At 37.5% G+C, this 18,603-nt stretch overlaps 2 protein-coding genes across 3 annotated transcripts in view; both read left to right on the top strand.

Moving 5' to 3' along the window:
- Window positions 1-18,603, top strand: part of rabgap1 (RAB GTPase activating protein 1) — a 76,117-nt gene that overhangs the window by 17,048 nt on the left and 40,466 nt on the right. For both annotated transcript variants that reach the window (XM_008424027.2, XM_008424026.2), the window contains 7 exons: window positions 1,199-1,309; window positions 2,560-2,626; window positions 2,729-2,831; window positions 3,017-3,186; window positions 4,241-4,409; window positions 5,148-5,241; window positions 7,105-7,255. In XM_008424027.2, the coding sequence (XP_008422249.1) occupies window positions 1,199-1,309; window positions 2,560-2,626; window positions 2,729-2,831; window positions 3,017-3,186; window positions 4,241-4,409; window positions 5,148-5,241; window positions 7,105-7,255 (865 nt within the window). The remainder of the gene's footprint in view (window positions 1-1,198; window positions 1,310-2,559; window positions 2,627-2,728; window positions 2,832-3,016; window positions 3,187-4,240; window positions 4,410-5,147; window positions 5,242-7,104; window positions 7,256-18,603) is intronic.
- LOC103473637 (probable G-protein coupled receptor 21) lies at window positions 11,251-17,989 on the top strand. The gene has a single exon (XM_008424024.2). The coding sequence runs from the start codon at window positions 12,700-12,702 to the stop codon at window positions 13,924-13,926; it is 1,227 nt and encodes a 408-aa protein (XP_008422246.1). The 5' UTR covers window positions 11,251-12,699; the 3' UTR covers window positions 13,927-17,989.

Below are 18,603 nucleotides of genomic sequence, written 5' to 3'. Positions count from 1 at the left end.
CAAATAATGGGGGAAAAAAAAATCTGTTTTCTACCTTCTAGTTCTGTTAAAACCAAATCATTTACAGCACGTTCAGGTCTTGAAGGTGTCAACCTGATGCACACTGATTTACGTTTTAGAAACTAGATAAAAACAGAGACACGTACTTTGATGTACAAATGGGAAAAATCTTGTAATTCCTTCACTTTGTGTTGGATTCAAAATGAATAGAAGAATAGTTGTTGAGAGAAATGAGAAACATACACACAGGCTCTTCCTAGCGATGCCGATAAGAAAGCAAAATAGAAAGTTCCTGCCTTTGCTACATCTACACTCATCACAGCTTTGACCTATTTTTAATTTTATTTTTGTTTTTCTATAATACTGAGTCACGTCCGTGTGTTTGCGAGAAAGCCTGCTCTACATGACTGAATCACACAGAAAACAAAACAAAAAACACAGAATTATTTTTAGGCTCCACATTTCCTCCTCATTAACATTGAGTTCATTATTATTGGTGTCCTTCAAACAGGAAGTTTGAATGCAGTTAGAATGTAATTTTTCTGTATTATGAGCTTTTTTCCTTGTGTAATTTATCTAATGTGATATACAGTGCTGTGTGGAAACTTCTCTGCAACACAGTGTTGCTAACAGGCTTTTCAGTCTTAAAGAGGTAGAGATTTTCTTATAAAGTTAAAATGAAAGAAAGCTTCTGGTCAATAGATTTCTATGAGTCGCTATTCAAAAGGGGGCGTGTTTTGGTTATCAGACTACATCCTGGAATTCACAACATTATTGAAATACTTGTCATATAGCTCAAAGTGATTGATATTGTTTCAACTTGGCTGACTCAACTTTAGACTTTCCTTGGTATTTCCGCAGAAATTTATGTCAGTGGGGCTTGGAGAATGTTCATTACCGTTTCTGTCAAAAAAAAAAAACCTTATGCCGATCCAGATCCACAAACTGTGCAGGACAATGAGCAGTGGCTGTTCGAATGTGACTCATGGTGTAACTTGATTTTGATTTAATGTCTCTATTCTAAACTTGACCCCCTTTTTATAAACGTGTAAGTTCCGTCAACCTGTCCAGTTTTTCAGTTTCACATTTAACATCCAACTTGTTTCTTTAAATATGATACTTAAGAAAATTAGATCTATGTCATACTTTAATAAGCATGAATTTTCTTTTTAAAATTTTTTTTTTAATCCATTTTCAGTGCTGTGGCAAAAGACAAGGACAAACAGAGCTTCAAGCTTCGTGCTGGACTGGACAAGAAGATTGTAATTTACATTCAGCAGACCTCCAACAAGGAGCTGGCAATCGAGAGGTAAAACACTCCACCAAGACATCCACAGTTAGATGCACGTGTAGTGCATTTTTGCATAATTTGTGCAGAATTATCAAGTGAAGAAAAAAATGATGATTAGTTTTCAAACTGTTTCTTTTTAACTAGCATGATGCTGCCACCACCGTGTTTCACTGTCTTCGAGGTCGCGCACATTATTTATCTGCCACATGGTGGCATATTTCTGTTTATCACATAAAATCCCAACAAAATACACTGACATAAATGTTTACAACTAACAAAATGTGAATAAAAATGTTGGAAGGTGTTGTATACGTGTAGGAATCATTGTAATGTAACATGAAACATTACGATTCCCCTTGCGCTTCCTTTCAAGTTTGAGTCTCTCACATTTTCCCATAATGTTTGACTGAGAAAAGTAAATGGGGAACGGCAGTATTACAGAGACTCTCTGGAGCCCCTGTAACTCATTGGGGACAGCTATTGTTTTCAAATAGTTCCTTAACTGCAGCTGCTATGCTTTCTTTGTTCGGAGTGATCAAAAAAATAAGGAGAATTGAGCTGCACAACACCCCTGGGAAAGTTGCATCAAAATTTAATGTTGTGATCGACTAAATATTAAACTGTTAATTATCGCTTCCCTTTTTATAAATGTTACCATGTCAGTGGGATTCAGGTAAATCTTTTAAGCCAGGTCCAAATTAAGGAAGTTCTGCAAAAGTGTGGTGAAGTCAAAAGGTATAGTCTGCCAAAAAGGAGGATGTTCCTCTTTTTGGTCCGACTCCTGCTTGAGCCTGAACCAGATGTTAATAAGAAAGCAATCTCTCAATTATAGTTGATTGACTCAGAACGTCTTCATGTCTCTGCGTCGGGGTTTAAGTAGCCCAGGGCAGCTGTGGTTTAGCCCACTCTTACTCACAGCCTCTCATTTTTCAAGCTTTAATAAATCTGTTAAATTTTGGCATTCCCAGCAGATTTCCATTTTCTGCCTGAGTTGTTATTGTTTCATAATGTCAGAGAAAGTGAGGACTGAAAGAATGTGTTTAGTCTTCAACGTGGTCTGGACTGTGTTGGACCATCCGTTCAGGAAAGTATTTCTCCTCATTTATGTAATGTATCAAAACTTTCGCTCTATGTAGAAAGAGTTATTGTTTTACGCCTGGTTTTCTGCCTTGTTTCTTTTTTTCCTCACTTTTTTCCCCCTTATGTAATCCTAATCATATCACACTTCTCTATCTCCCATCCACACATGCGTGTTTATTATTCTCCAGGTGTTTTGGTCTCCTGCTCAGCCCGGGGAGAAATGTGAAAAACAGCGACATGCACCTGCTGGACTTGGTGGGTGACTATCGCTGTTTATTTATTTTTTTGCTTGTGTATTGTACGTGTTGTGTTTCTGTGTGTTATTTGCCAACGTGCTCCAACTTGTGTGCCCAACAGGAGTCAATGGGAAAGAGCTCAGATGGGAAGTCTTACATCATCACAGGAAGCTGGAACCCCAACACGCCTCAGTTTCAGGCTGTGAATGAGGAAACGCCCAAAGGTAAGAGCCAAAAATGCTCTCTCAAGGTTCAGATAAGACTGAATTGTTGTCAAACTTATAACAAGGTTTATATTTGGTGTGTACTCAGTAGGTGACTTCATATTTCTATTCCAGTTTGTGAAATATGTGAATAGACCAGTTGGAGTGTGATTTTTAATTTTTAAAAAAAAAATTTTTAATTTCAGATAAATTCATGTACATGACGACTGCAGTAGATCTGGTGATTACAGAGGTGGAGGAACCGGTCCGCTTTCTGCTGGAGACCAGGGTTCGAGTGTGCTCCCCAAACGACAGGCTGTTCTGGCCCTTTAGCAAGCGTAGCTACACTGAGACCTTCTACCTTAAACTACGACAGGTTTGTCTCTATAATCAGACATCGGCTCTGACAACATTGTTCTTGTAAAGTGGGTTTCAGATGGTCACTTTGACACCTCTATTTATTTTTTTTTTACTTTAAAATTTTTTTTTTTTAATGAATATTAGTGTATGTATGTTACTTTTTATTTAAGTTGTTCTGACCAAACTGAGCTAAACTGACTTAACTGATTTATTTGAGTAAAAATTCGCTGATATGACTATTAACAAAAATCTACTGCATGAAGAATTTGATGTTGTTTAAAACTGAAAAACAAAGGAAAATATTTTTTTGCAGCTTAAACCATATAACATTTTAATTATCACAGTCATAAGCAAGTTACTGGGATGGCCCTCATGCAGCCATTTTTAATAGGGTAGTTTTGAATTTTTCAAATGATGAAAAGTAAGCTTCAAATAGCTTCAGTTGATAGAAATACTGATTACTTGAGTATGGCTGATTAGAGAGGAAGCAAGACCAGTGAATTTAAATTAATGTAATTTTTTCCCATTACATTAATTTATCTATATTTTTGGAATCAATACTCTTAATTTTCAGCATATTTCTGACAGGAAGATCAATGGTGGTGCACCACTTTTTACCTCCATTTGTTGTGTAAATAATTAAACACACAGGTTCACAAATTAGAGAGGATGGAAGTCCTCTTTTCTGACTAACACTCATTTATTGTTATTCATGGCGAATAAAAACACCGTGTAAGTTGTCTGCTGCGGATAAGATAACAACTTGCTGTTGCCAGAAACGCACTTCAATAATTCTGATATATTGGTTTTAAATATGGGCTTCTGGAAAAGTTGTGTTCAGCACAAGTTATCTTGTCAGATAATTGGAGTGTTAACTTTTTTTTGTATAATTTAATATCAACGCAAGTCCAACTGTTGTATGAAGGTTTGCTAGAGAACATTAGTGGACGACATACTTCACTGACTCAGTATTCCTCGAGACGCGTTACAAAGTTGTAAAACAGAAACAAGCCCCCTTACTGTAACTCATTATGCTTTCCCACAGTTTATCAGACGTCTTCTCTTCTCAGATGGAGCGAAAAGAACGAAAGAGTCCTTCCTCTGACACACTTTATGAGGTGGTGAGTTTGGAAAGTGAAACGGAGAGAGAGAAGAGGAAAACCACAGCCAGTCCAAGCATCCTCCCGTCTGGGCCCGGGACCACGGCTCCTTCACCGCCGGAGGATGACGAAGAGGAAGGTGATCAACCGTCTTTCTGCTACAGCCAACTCAAAACAAGAGGGAGCTATAAATTAGTTTACACATGAACACTGGAGGCTGTCCAGGCCCCAGAAATAATAAATAGTGGTGCTGTTGAACCTCTTGAAATTAATAAAACTTACATCACACAACTTAAAATGGGTTATTTAAGCATTTGTTATCTGATTTATACAGAACTTCACATAAGAATGAAAATCCGTTCCTGTGGGGCAGCACCAAATTTAGCCATGCAGTCTAGTGGAGATGGAATTGTGCACTTTTTCTTAGAGAACTGTTTGTTCTGCTTCATCCTGGGTACATAAGCAGCAGACATGTTTTAGTCAGGGATTTTTTGCTTGAATGTAAGAGGTGACAAAGGTTGCAAAATTACATAATTTGTTGTAGATGGGTTAATTTATTAGCACAGCGGTGATTTTATGGTCTTTTTTTCCCCTCTTTTCCATCAGTTGCTGTTTACATGAACTGTAGCCATAAAAATAATAATAGTATGCACAATGTTGCTTTATTGAACCTCATGTGGAAAATTAAGTCATTACATCAGATTATTTTTTTATTGTAGATTCTGTTTATTTGGTAAAAATAAAGCTCCTTTTTGGGGCTAATTATCTCGCCATCTTGTTTTATGTTCTTCTCATTTGACATGCACTAATAAAGCAAGAGTGTGCTGAATGTCTAACCGAGGATTTTTGCTTCCTGTTTGCCTTGCTTTGTGTCCAGATAACGACGAGCCGCTACTCAGTGGGTCTGGTGACGTTTCAAAGGAGTGTGCAGAGAAGATCCTTGAAACCTGGGGAGACTTGTTGTCCAAATGGTGCGGATTTGTTCCCCCTACTAATTTTGTTCTTTGACTCTGGATGTTGGTGCATTGAATACATGCAGGTCGGGCTGCATCTATTTTAAAGGTCATCGCTCGCTTATTACAGCTTATTAGGATGGTTTCTCTCACCACTTAGCATAATTTTAACAGGAAACTTGTGATCAACTCCGTAAAAAAAACCGGCAGTTTAACTAGATGTAACTCAATAAAAGCATATCCATTTGCAGGTCTGACAGTTCCCATTTTGAAGAAAAGATAAGTTATATTTCTTATTTATTATGAATGTAGATGTGTGTCTTTTAAGGGCAGCAAAAGAAAACATGATTCTCTGTAGGTTTTTGGTTTTTTTGTTTCTTCTCAAATACAAGAAAAGGAATCATAAGATATCGCTCTAACCCTTTTGGTGACTTTTTTTTTTGTGCGAGTTAATAAAGAGACTGTGTTCCTGCAATGTGAGGTCAAAGCACTCCAGCAAATCACAGAAAGACCTTTAAAGTTGTTGTTCCCCGAGGACCAAACCTGGCAGTGATTGCATCACATGCATGGGCACGCTCAAATAAAAATCACCTTCGTTGTGTCTGCAGAAAATACCATGGAGTTATGCAACATGACCGCTGGAACAAATAAGCACATAAAACTGTGAATAGATTTAAATAAATTATAAAAGATGGGTAAAAGTAAGAACATTATTAGAGACAGAGCATTTGCTTCTTAGCTGATTTCCGTTTTTTGCTTTGTTTTGCGACGCTACATTGTTTTAGATCATCAAACAACCTATTAGCATAAGCTGAAAACATGCAAAATGACTTTAAATGGTGATTCCGTCTATTGAGGTGTTTGATGATCTAAAAAGCTATCCTGATCAATCCGGCTCTGTGTAAACAAGTGTTTACCCCTTAAACCAAGTAACTTCTTGTGCCTCTATTGGTGGCAACAACTTCCATCAAGCAAATGCGACAACATGGTGGCGAGTACTTTATTCTGCGGTGGAGGAATTTTCGCACACTTTTCTCCCTTTTTTCTTCTGCCATTGTTTGAGAATGAACGGAGTGTTTAAGGTCGGAGCACATCTCAATCAAATCGGTACAGGATAACGGGAAGTTACTTTTTTAGTAGACTAGGCTTATGTGGAAAGCTATTTTAATAATTTAATAATCAGAGATGTTTTGGATCTGAAACATGTAAATGTTGTAAAAAAAAACAACAACCCAGAAATAGGTGAGGTGAATTAATACTTTCGTCAAAACACTATATCTCTGAATAAATATAGCAGTCGTTTATTCTGACATGTTAGACTTTAAAAAAGTGGCTTCTAAGTGCACAGAAAGCTTAAATGTGTTTAAAAAAAAAAAAAACTGCAACATAACATAAAATTTTGTATTTGAAGACTTTTTGCTTTTTACTCTGTTATTTTACTGCCGTTGCCAAAAACCGTCTGTGGTGAAATACAGCACGGTTATCCCGACGGTGGATAAATTACAGACACAAGTTAAATATTCAGAACTAGATTAATTGTATTTTTATTGAAAAGTAATAGCGTTATTATCTATGATTGATTTCTTCCTCTTGTGGAATGTGGGAGCATCAGCATGTAAATCATTTTTTTTATTCGTCTTGCGTTAAATGAGGAACCCTCATCCTCTAATCTTGGTCTCATAAACTATCAGTGAAAATACAACTCAACTCTTGATGACTATGGAAAACACTCTTTTGAGCTCAAACGGCAGCAAAATTTTTTTTATTATTTTTTTTTTTGCCAAACTGTACTAAAATGACGACACGGGTAAGAAAAGGAAACGCATAGGGTGTGGTGATTAAACGTTAAATTGCGCTTCTGTTTGCCTCCGTCTCATGCAGGCACATGAACCTATCTGTCCGTCCAAGGCAGCTGCCTGCGTTGGTGCGGAGCGGCATCCCTGAGGCACTCCGTGGGGAGGTGTGGCAGCTCCTGGCAGGCTGCCACAACAACGACCACCTGGTAGAAGAATACCGAACTCTCATCACAAAGGTGAGACCAGACAGAAGAATTTCTAATGAATTTCAAATCTATATCTGTGGTGCCTTTTGTGTGTGGAAACCGTTTTAAAACGCATACATATGTTCTCCTTAGCATCAGTTCAAACTTGTGATTGCGATTACATTCTAGAAGGCTAAATTTTGTTTTTGTGTTAAGACATTGCTCAATGCGTACAGAACCTATTGAGGATTGAAATGACAAAAAAAGTACATGTTGAAATATAAACGGTTGACTAAATAGAGAAGAAAGAATATTTTAAGTTTTTTTTCCCACCGGGGTTGGCCCCAATGGTGGTTCTTAACTGCTTCTGAAAAAGAACTACTTTGCTTTTCCAACACCTGACAGCCAAGTTGGAGCCACATGAGTCAGAGGTTTGTCCTTTGACTTCCAGCACATTTTTTTGTTTAACTAAGGCAGGTTTGTTTGGGTTTTTTTTGTTGCTTTTCTCCTTTACAACATTGTTACTGTTGTTCTCCGTAGCAACCGTCCAAATTTATTTGTGGTTCTTTTGGAGCTCACCTTGGGGGTTCACCAGTGGCCATGTTTCATAAGATTTTTTTGTCTCACATGTGTTTTTAAACTTGTGATGGTCACAGCCGTTTCTCTCTAGATAAGGCTATCAGCTACGCCTTTGTTCCGAAGTGGAAAATGGCTTTTTTATTGTTCGGTGAAAATTCAAATTATACTTTTTTGCACTTGAAATAGAACAAAAGTGTCAGCGGTATGTACACTGCCACTTAACACTTATGGACACCTGTGATAAAGAAAAATGCCTGATAAAAAACTGTACATTTTAGCTTGTGCTAATCTGTAATTGGTGTGGATGCGATCTGATTTTAGATTGTTACCTCCTTGGTTTAAAGTAATTGTTTTGTGGTTTTTTTTCTTATGTAAAAGCAAGCTGTCTCCCAGGAGGTAACATGTTGGCCTTTCTGCTTTCTCATTTGCTTTACCTCAATTGGTCTAAAGATCTTTTCTCATCACCGTCTGTACATGTAGCCTCATGTTCTCTTGTTCTTGATATCTGTTAATTCTCAGATGAACACGGATCAGTAGGGAGAGTCGGCTGTATTAGAGTTTTATTCAGCTAAAAGTACAGAAATCATGTTATCCCCTTGGAATGAATGGTACGAATGGAATCTCGACTTTAATTTTGACATCAGTAACGGTAAATATCCACTGCTGGACAGGAATTCATTACAGAAGCTCTTAAGCATTCAAGATATTTGCATCAGCCAGGAGACACACTCACTAGGATTTGTGTTTCCTACTTTGACAGAAGATAACAGAAAAGTTTTGAGAATGTCCAAGCAGCTGCTTTTCTTTTGTGTGCCTCGTGTTCTACTTTCCCAAACTCCCGCAGTTCATTCTGGCCCTGATTCGAGTGCTTTGGTACATAGTGCAACTGTGACAATATGATCTGGTCAACTTTTGTTAGTTTACTATATTAAGAATAAACTACCAACAATCTTATGCTACATATAATACAGAAATCATCTGCACTGTGCACACAAACTGGTCAAATTAAATAAATTCTGTTTTCTTTTTTTTTTTTTTTTTTTTTTTTTTTTAGAAAGAAATGTGTTTCCAACATGAAATAAAGCAAAGCTAGTTTGGAATGAAGCGAGTTAAGCCTCACAGTTTCTCAGCTTAATTTGTGCAGGTCCTGTTGACATTTGAATTCATCTCCATGTATGACTACATGCTCCATCTTTTATTAATGCACATTAGGTCTGTGCAGTAATTAATTGCACAGTTGTTCGGTGGTTAAATCTTGGCTGCATGAGTAACAGCTGCCTTATTTGCTTAATGGTGAGCAGGTTACCTGGACAACAGTGTTTTGCTCATTTACTTAACTGTAGCAGTAATGAAAACCCACTCACTGTTCAAGTCCTTGCAGATTACTGATTATTTGTGCTTATTTATGCAGAAATTGGATTTGTTCTTCACAGCGGTTGCGCCGCGCTGTTGGTTAAAGTAACTGTGTCTTCTACCTGTATCGGCTCCTGGACATGTTACGTAAGGTAGCATAGTTTCACAGTTACCAGGGCCGACTTGTGCTTGACTTGGTGACAAAGGGACACGTCATCATATTTACTTTTCCCCTCTGCTTCACGACTCTCTGCTTATCACTGTTATTTTTGTCCCAAACTTCTGCAAGTCCTCCTCTTTCTTGATAGGCTGCTTGTTTTGACTCTCATCCTCATCTCTCTCTCCCCCCAGCCTCCCATTCCTTCCCTTCTTCCAGCCCTTTAGACCTACTGTCATCTATTTTTAGCTCCTCGTGTAGTGCACTGAGGAGGTGCGTGAAAGCAGGGGGAGAGTGTCTGGATTGTTGGGGAGAAAGGTGCAGGCGTGGGGGTGTGTGCGGGTGTGGGTGTGTGTGTGTTCAAGACTGTGTGGCTGTGTCTGAGCCTCCATCACGCTGCCCGAAATTTCCTTGCACGAGGCAAATTCTGCAGTCTTCAGAAAGTCATCAAGGATGGGGCACAAAGTGCTGTGCTAAATCTGACAGTAATTACTACCCGCCGAATTTGCTAATTTTGGATTTTGAGTAATTCAGTGTAATCTGCCCATCATGTGAGCTAGAATAGTGTGAGCAATTATGCTCACAAATGTTCATTAGACTCTAGGCAAAGCTGCGGATTTGCCCATGTGATTACAAAAGAAAACCTGCTGTTGACAGCGTTGAGAAAGGCGGGATAAAATAATTAGATTATGCTCTGTTTGTGGGGTTGATTTTCGACCGGAGCAGGGTCTTCCATAAAATCAGAGACGAATCGATACATTACAGTAATAATTTTAAAAGTTTGATTACCTTGACTTTACTTTTTTCTCTAGATGCTATTTTCCTGAGCACATGTACAGATACATTTGTCACAGATTGGAGCAGCCTGATTTGACCTTGGTCATGTCTGATTGTTATTCGGTTGTTTGATACAAAAAGGAAGAAAAAAATAATAATCTTAAATATGTTAAAACTGAATACAATTTAAAATATATCTTAATTAAACAAACTAGGGTTAAACAAATATGGTCTGACACACAAATGAGAATAATTTCTTAAATACTTAAAATTTTTGTTTAAGTTGAAAATGCTACCTTCAGCTGTATCACATGTTTCTCTGAAGGGAAAAAATTACCATCAGTTAAAGTCAGAATTATTAGGTCCAACCTCAAAGAAAAAAGTAAGTTATTATTGGCCAGAAAAAGCTGATCGGTACATCTTTCTGTTTTACTCCCACTAATTTTGTGTTTCTTTTGTGTTCCATGTTTTAAAATGTAACCTTGTTGGTTTCAGATTAAAGCTAATTTACAGAATTACCGGACTCTGGAATGACAAAGCTAATATAATTTCTTATTTGCTTCTGTAAATCCTCAAAAACATCACTGCTTCCATGAGTCGCTTTAGTGGCTTCAAGTCTTGCTACAGATGCAGATGTTTTAATAGTTCTCTTTATGTGACTGTGCACCATTTTGTTGATTTTTTTTTAATGGCAAACAACTTTGTGTTCTAAGGACTATTATTATTTGTGAAACATTATGAGGGCATCTTTTGAGCTATAATGCATTCACAACGAATGCTTAGAATTCCTTATTGTTTGAGCATATCATTACCACATGATGTTGCACTTGGAATCATGAGTTCTCAGCAGAATGCCTGAAGCATTCGGCCGTTTTTTATAGAAAGCTATCGCAGTCACAACATTATTTGACTTGAGAGGCTTTTGTTGTTTTTGAGTCTGCAAAAAAGCCCCTGATGCTTAAAATAGCATTCTCAGATTTTCTTTCTGGATAAGTATAAAGATGCCAAACTTTATCTTTTTTTTGTACTTGAACTATGCATATACATCATTAAACTACATTTTATTGTTGATTATTGTGATGTTAATATCAATTGTTATTACTCCCCATATTCTTTACTGTATTTCCCTTTTTGGTTCAGGTATTTAAATGACAATGAAAGGGTGTCCAACTGGACATGTATATTATTAACAGTCTTGCCGTATGTATTATGTGCAATATTGTAATTGCAGAAGACACTTTGGAGGCAATATTTTGTATTACAACTGTGCTCTGTCATGCAGATAACTTTTCCCATATTTTAAATATATCATAATGATCAAAATCTAAAAGCTATGCTAGAGTTGTTGGAGCATTGGGATTTTGGGGGGGGAAACTTGAAAGCCAATTACATTTACTCTTTGATTTTAAATTTTAAACTGTGCTTTTAGTGTACTATTTCATTCTAGCAACTGGGCTTGGTGCATATGAATAAGACTTTATTGAATACTGATATTTAAAAAGTTTTGTTTGTCCTTTATGAGATACATTTAAAAAAATATCAGCAGCATTCACGCAGATACAATTCCTGCTCTTTTCCCCCCTTCAACCTAAATTATGATTTTCCAAGTTCCAAACTGCACTGATCGTTACTAATTTTGACGGTGTGCGACTGATTCAATCTCGACGTGATTATTAGATAAATTTGCACATTAAAAAAAAAAAATAAATGTGAGAGGTTGGGGGAAGGAAACGGTCTCGTGTTTTTGTGGATGCTGATTGGTTGGAGACACTGAGACTGGGAGGGGCCTCAGTGCTGCTGTTTCTGTAGACAGGCAGAAGGAGGGAGACAGAGTGTGAGAGAGACGACAGAGCAGGACAAATGAACACAGAGGGGTTCTCCCAGCATCGGTATGCCTGCCTTTAACATTTCAACTCCAGACGAAGTTGCTGCTCTAAAGGCGGGAAATAAACCTGCAGGTGTGTTTTACTCCACCTTTGTGAGGACTGGTTTTTGACTCCTGTAACACTACACTCTGCTGACTTTGTACCAGCGTACAGTATTCTGCTGGGATCTTACAGTGAAGGACCAAAAAGAAGCTGACACTCAAAAAAGTGCAGATGGAAGCCTGGTGAAAGAAGAGGAAAAGAAGAGCCAGAAAAGTGGGGAAAGTGGTTTGAAGGACAGAATAGGAAGCAGATTATGCTTAATCATCCCCACAACATGCAGTTCTTTAAACAATGACTTTTCTCCGGAGGCTTTATCAGTGACCCGATGGACTACAAATTGATAGGAGCTGCAGTTTGAGATTTCTGGATTTGCATTTGACATTGAGGACATCAATATATTCATAAGAGTCACATTCCTGGCAGTTTTCTTCCTCTGTGCCTTTACCTGGGAACCTCCAGACGAAGGATTTTACCTTACTAGTACGGTAACCGTGCCAGCTCTGAGGACAACACCAGGGAACTTTCTGACACCTTTATCTGCCCTTTCAATCCTTCCTGTGTTTGAAATGGAGCATGGGGGTCTTTGTTTGGACTGAAACCAAACTGCTGATAAAAGCAGCCGGGCTACCAGGCGTAATAGTGGCTTTTTGGATTTATTGTACCCTTTAAGGGCCCCCTTATGTGTTTTACTGCCTGAGATCATGAATTCCTCCCTGGATTCCCTGAACCAAAGCTCGCTGGACTCAAATTTATCCACTCCCTTCTGCTTACTTGAAATTGGCTATTCCCAAATTTTTAGCACATGCCTCCTTGAGGTATCCATCATCCTCCTCCTCACTATCCTTATTATCTGTGGGAACTTGGTGGTGATATTTGTGTTTCACTGTGCCCCTCTGCTCAGCCAGCACACCACCAGTGCTTTTATCCAGACTATGGCATATGCAGATCTGCTAGTGGGGGTCAGCTGCCTCTTCCCCTCCCTGTCTCTGCTTCACCATCTGCAGGGATTGGATCCCAAACTGACCTGCCAGGTGTTTGGGTACATGGTTTCAGTTTTGAAGTCCGTTTCAATGGTGTCCCTCGCGTGCGTGAGCGTAGACCGCTACATCGCCATCACACGGCCTCTGACTTATTCTTCTCTGGTCACTCCCTGTCGGGTGCGCTGCTGCATTGCTCTGATATGGTTCTACTCTGCTTTGGTGTTCCTCCCATCTTTTCTTGGGTGGGGGAAGCCTGGCTATCACGGAGATGTGGTCGAGTGGTGTGCGGTCGAGTGGAGGACTAGTCCGGCTTTCACAACCTTCATCGTCGCTCTGCTCTATGCCCCAGCTGCTCTCACGATCTGCTTTACATACGCCAACATCTTTAAGATCTGCAGACAGCACACGCGGGAGATCAGCGAGCGCCACGCTCGCTACAGACCACAGCAGCAGGGTCCCGGACTGACTGCTGGAGCAGTCATGAAAGATTGCACCACGGTAGAGCAAGAGCAGATTCCCCAGTTGTCCCATTCGCAGAAGACCCAGCACCACCAGCCTCAGTATCAGCAGTCTACGTACCCCGACAAGCGATACGCTATGGTATTGTTTCGCATAACGAGTGTGTTCTACATCCTCTGGTTGCCCTACATCCTGTACTTCCTGTTGGAGAGCGGAGGAATATACCACCACCCTGCAGCCTCGTTTCTTACCACATGGTTGGCTATCAGCAACAGCTTCTGCAACTGTCTCATTTACAGCCTTTCCAACTCGGCATTTAGAAAGGGCCTGAAACGCCTCTGCTCCTTCTGCCTGCGGCGCGGCAGTGATGGCTTCGGAGTCGGGAAAACCAAAAAAGCGTTTGTTGGCTCGGTCGAAAAGGGATGCACAAAGCAGTGGTATGGATATGACAATGGAGACATGAGAGCTGGCACAACATGTCATGTGTAGTTCAAATTGAGAGGAAAACACAGAGGTTAAAATGTCATTGGAGCTGAAATGAAGCTTCCGCTCTTCAAATCTTTTAAAATCTGCTTTTAAGAGATGCAAGAAGGTATCGTTCTGATTGTGCTTTTTCTGACTCTCCCTTGACAAGCCAGCAAAGGTAGAGAATAAGAATGAAAAGCATCGTAATTTGAAACAAAAAAAAAAGAGTCCACATTAGCCTTTCAAGGTGTTTCGTTTGATGATGTGAACACAAGTTCATATGGACAGGAGGCTGACAGATGGAGGGTTCTGGTATGACCAAGAAGAAGGTCTCTATGTCCTCTCAGTGGGAGTAAATTCTTTAAACGTTGGACATAATGTTTATCTGCTGATGCTGTTTTTGGAACTGAATACTTGATTTCGTCCAAACAACCAAATGATGCTAGAAGCAGAAAGTTCTCATGAAAAGTTTTACGAGCTTTGTTTGGAGCAACGTGATATTCGCTGTGAACACAATTTGTCGCGTTTCACTTAAAAACGGAACAAAAAAAAAAAGATGTCAGTCCAATCAGTTCAAGGAGCTGATGTGATTTAATGAGACTGTCTGTAAAGAGCAAGCAGAGTCAAACTGATCTTTAAATAAATGTTATTTATTGATGTTAAAATGTCTGTTGAAAATGTGGGTTTGCACTGCGCACCTGTTGTTTGTTAAAAGGACCTAGCTATGGTGTACGAGTGCTCAACTGCCAAAAATCAAACGTAGGGTTCAGTAATACTGATGCTAAAAGAGTCGTAATCAAAAATATAAATCATTAATAAAAGAAAAATAATTCTTTACTTAATTAGCTGACATTTCAATTGATGATATTGTCAAAATCTCTAAATAGTATGCCAATATTTGTGTAATTAATTTTTTTAGGTTTTATGCTACAGTCCACAATGTTAAAATCAAACAGTGAAATAGTTCTAACACTAAATGATAAAACGTTTTCATTAAATAATCAATTACTGGAAAAAAAAATTCTAATAGTAAATATTTCATTATTTATTCATTTGTTTGTTCAATTTTTAACCCTTAAAGACATAATGTCATTGAGTGGCGGCTAATTCTGCTACATAGTGATTGGTCAGTAGTTTGCTGTGCATTAATCCAATCCAATGTTCTCAATGATCTCCAGTGAATATTTTATGACTGACTATATCACAGTGACTGATTTTTTGAAATAAGTATTACATACTTAAATATAAAATTAATTTAAATTTACAATTTTTATATCAAATTAAAATTGTAATTAATTTATTATATGTGTTTATTTAAGCACTTAGTTTCCTGCTTAATTTAGCATGCACCTGTGTTTAATTACTTATTTATTTGATTGGGGCACTTCTCCCATGAAATTATCATTTTCTTTTTACCAGTTCTGACGCGCCTTAATTTGCTTATGTATTATAATATGTTTGCAAAACAAAGATAGCATATTTTCTCCATACCCTCTTTGCAGATTTGTCGGGGTTAAACTTACATATTTCTTCTTTATTCAGAGATATAGCAGGGTTCCAACACTGGCTGTAAAAGTATTTTGTAGGTCTGAACAGAAAAAGACAAATGTATTAAGAATAAGGCTATATTTTCTATTAAGTTACATCCATATGTTCATACAATCTGTGGTTTACTTTAAGTAAAGTTAGGCTTTAGGTTTAAAGCCTAACCTCAATTAAATATTTGCAGTTAATTCAAAAACCAAATTTGAATGCTACATTTTTTGTGCTTTTAGATTAGCCTGCATCTACTGTTAGATACATGTACCTTATTTGATTTGGAATAGAGCAAGCATCTCAAGAAAATATGGACCTATATGATTGTGAAAGTATGCAAAACCACTCGAGGATTGGTGTGAGACTTGAAGATTTGTGTGCATGTTAGTACTGCCTTTTCTGTACATTAGTATAAACGAGTTTCAGAAAAAAAAACATTAAAATGAGCTTAATTGTTCATTTTCACTTGTCAAGTTATGTGTTTTGAGCTTTCAAGACTCTTGTTAAAGTAAACATTCATTAGCTTTATATCTCGTCTACAATAATGTGCCAAAGAAGGTCCAGTTTTGTCCCTAAGTGTAATATCTGCAATATGAGTGTTTTTACACAAAATGTTAACCACTGTCTACTGCACTGTGTCGCGTCAGAGATGCCTTGTGTGCATGTGTCTAAGACTGTTTCCGAGCATATTGTGATATAAAGTTGCCTATATTTAAAAAAAAAAACTAGTAACAATAAGTCAACTGTTGGGGGAAAAAGTGTTCTTCTTTAACAGCAAGTGAGGGCTAAAATAAAAGGCATGTGACTGTTTTTCAATGATTCAACTCCGAAGGCAAAGTTTAGTTTTACTCCTTTGGTAGCTAACGAAGTTAAAGTGTTAGTGTTGCTTCAGGTATTCAAAGCAGTTGTCACCTTTTTTTTTTTTTTGTTTCAACTTCAGAAAGAAAAACATGTAGATGAACCCTTCAAACTGTTTATTTTCTGTCTTAAACTCGTGTTTCTGTGTGATTGAAGCACAATGGAGACAACGAATTTGTGCAGGTAGGCACCGACTCGACCATTGGCTACACTGACCGTTTTTTGGTCTCTATTAGTCTCACTTGTTGTTGTACCTGGTAGATGTCTGAAATAATTAGTGGTTTTATTTGTAAAGCATTCCAGAAATAGTACACCTGTACCGGTTTGTATCATCTTCTGTGCTACCATCTTAATATTTTCCTGTTTGCAGAAAATATTAGATTGAATGTTTATCAGAGAACATTTGTATAGTTTATTTTTCTTTTGTTTGTTTTATATTACCCAGCTCAGTTTGTTCTCAGAAGTAAAAAAAAAAAAAAAGTTGTGCTGCCTACATAAACAACTAGTTTTGTCTTATGTTTTTTCCTGTTGAAGTGTAGGTTTTGTGGTGTTTCTGCTTCAAACATAGTCATTTTGTACCATTTTAGTTTGGAAAGATTCAGTACAATAGCCACTTATTTTACAGTCCCTTTAAAACAATACATGTTTGAAGACAATCCATGATGCCTAAAAGTGCTCCCCGTTGGTCACATACACTCATTCCCTTCTTCCTGTGGGGAAAACAATCAACCTACATGTTCTCACGGGAATGACATTGATGGCTGGGAGGAAATTTCCATGCCCTCAAAAATTAAGCATGTTTAGAGCTCAGAGAGCTTGTGATGCAAAAAAAGTAGTAAGAACAATGACCACATGATTGAACCAAGACATTTTTTAAACAAATTTTATACTTTTGGATTATAATCAAACCAATTCAAACAGGACTGACTTGCACAAACAGTGTCTCTGTTGTATTTCCAGAATACTTAATTAAATTATTTTCTTTTTAATTTTAACTAAAAATGCTTGCATCTTATCCAGCAAAATTGCACTTGCTGCCTTTTTTTTTTCTTCTTTTTTTACCTCTTCTGGCATATTCCATAGTTGGCAAACCGTTTTAAGTGGATCAGCAGTACTTGGACTAAGACAACCCAGAATTTTTATCTGTTGTGGAAATTGGTCCAAATGGAGCAGTTTGGGTCAAAAACCCCATGTAACATTAAAGTTTAAATCTGCAGATTTTTATTTCAGGTTTTGAATGGTCTTTTTGTGTATCTAAACCATTGTTGTCTAATGAACCAACAGAATAACCTCAAATTCAAACTTATAAAAAGATAAACGGTTAGGATATATAAATAACTGTTTCACAACAGACAAGAACAGACTGCCAATTTAACATTCCAGATAGGAGATTCACCTCGTTGATTTTATATTTTTACAGTGAGACCATGTGAGTTTGAGACTTCAAAATCACCTTGTTCAACACAGACAAAACATGGCATATTTCCATTTGTTATTACGTTTTGGGAACGATATCTGCTTTTGTTTATACTGTGAATGTTGGGTTAATGTTTAAAAGTCGAAACATGTTTATTTATGCTGTTGATGAATGTGAGTGAGACTTCTGATTACATGACGCTCTGTATGCGACATGGTTTTGTAAATAATAGACGTTGTTTGTCTGTTCTAAGCAAATAAATATGATTTTATCGAAGGGTTCTCAAATTATTTTGAAAAGATTCATTCCAATGTTTGGATGCAACCTATTTTTGAATAGGTGTCAGAATAAGTAAATAAGCAGGACATCTTGTCGTCTTTTCTATCTTGAGATAAAAGCAAATCGTTTCCAGCTTATCTCGTTGGGAACTGAGTAATACATGACATTTGTTCCATAATTTATTTTACAAAATGTTCTAGATAACCGATCAGGTTTTTTCCTGCCGATACCGATCACCGATACCGATCACAATTATTTTATTTGTTTATTTATTTTTTTATCACAAACACTACCGGTTACATTATGTGGAAAAAGGAACCATGAATTCACCTTAATTTAGACAAAAACTTCTTTTTAATAACTTTTTTCCAAGAAGAAAACTAAACAAAACAGGCATTGTGCAAACTGTATTGCTATCAGTAATACTATCTTTAACAGACTGATAACATATGAATGCTCTGAAGAGGCTAAATAATGCAAAAGAGCCAAAATAAAACCTCTCAACATTTCCAAAGAAATTCAAGTATAAAACTTAACATTCAAAGGCAAATACAGGATCCATTACAATAAACAATCCAGAGTTACTGAATGAAAACTTCCTGATAGCATGG

The sequence above is a fragment of the Poecilia reticulata genome, linkage group LG12, assembly GCF_000633615.1.
Source record: "Poecilia reticulata strain Guanapo linkage group LG12, Guppy_female_1.0+MT, whole genome shotgun sequence".
Lineage (NCBI taxonomy): Eukaryota > Metazoa > Chordata > Actinopteri > Cyprinodontiformes > Poeciliidae > Poecilia > Poecilia reticulata.
The sequence above is the reverse complement of the archived record's forward strand: the minus strand, read 5'-3'. Positions and strand labels throughout refer to the sequence as shown.

What these genes read in the sequence shown, in the direction of transcription:
- LOC103473637 (XM_008424024.2), top strand. Translation starts at nt 12,700, where the DNA reads ATGAATTCCTCCCTGGATTCCCTGAACCAAAGCTCGCTGGACTCAAAT.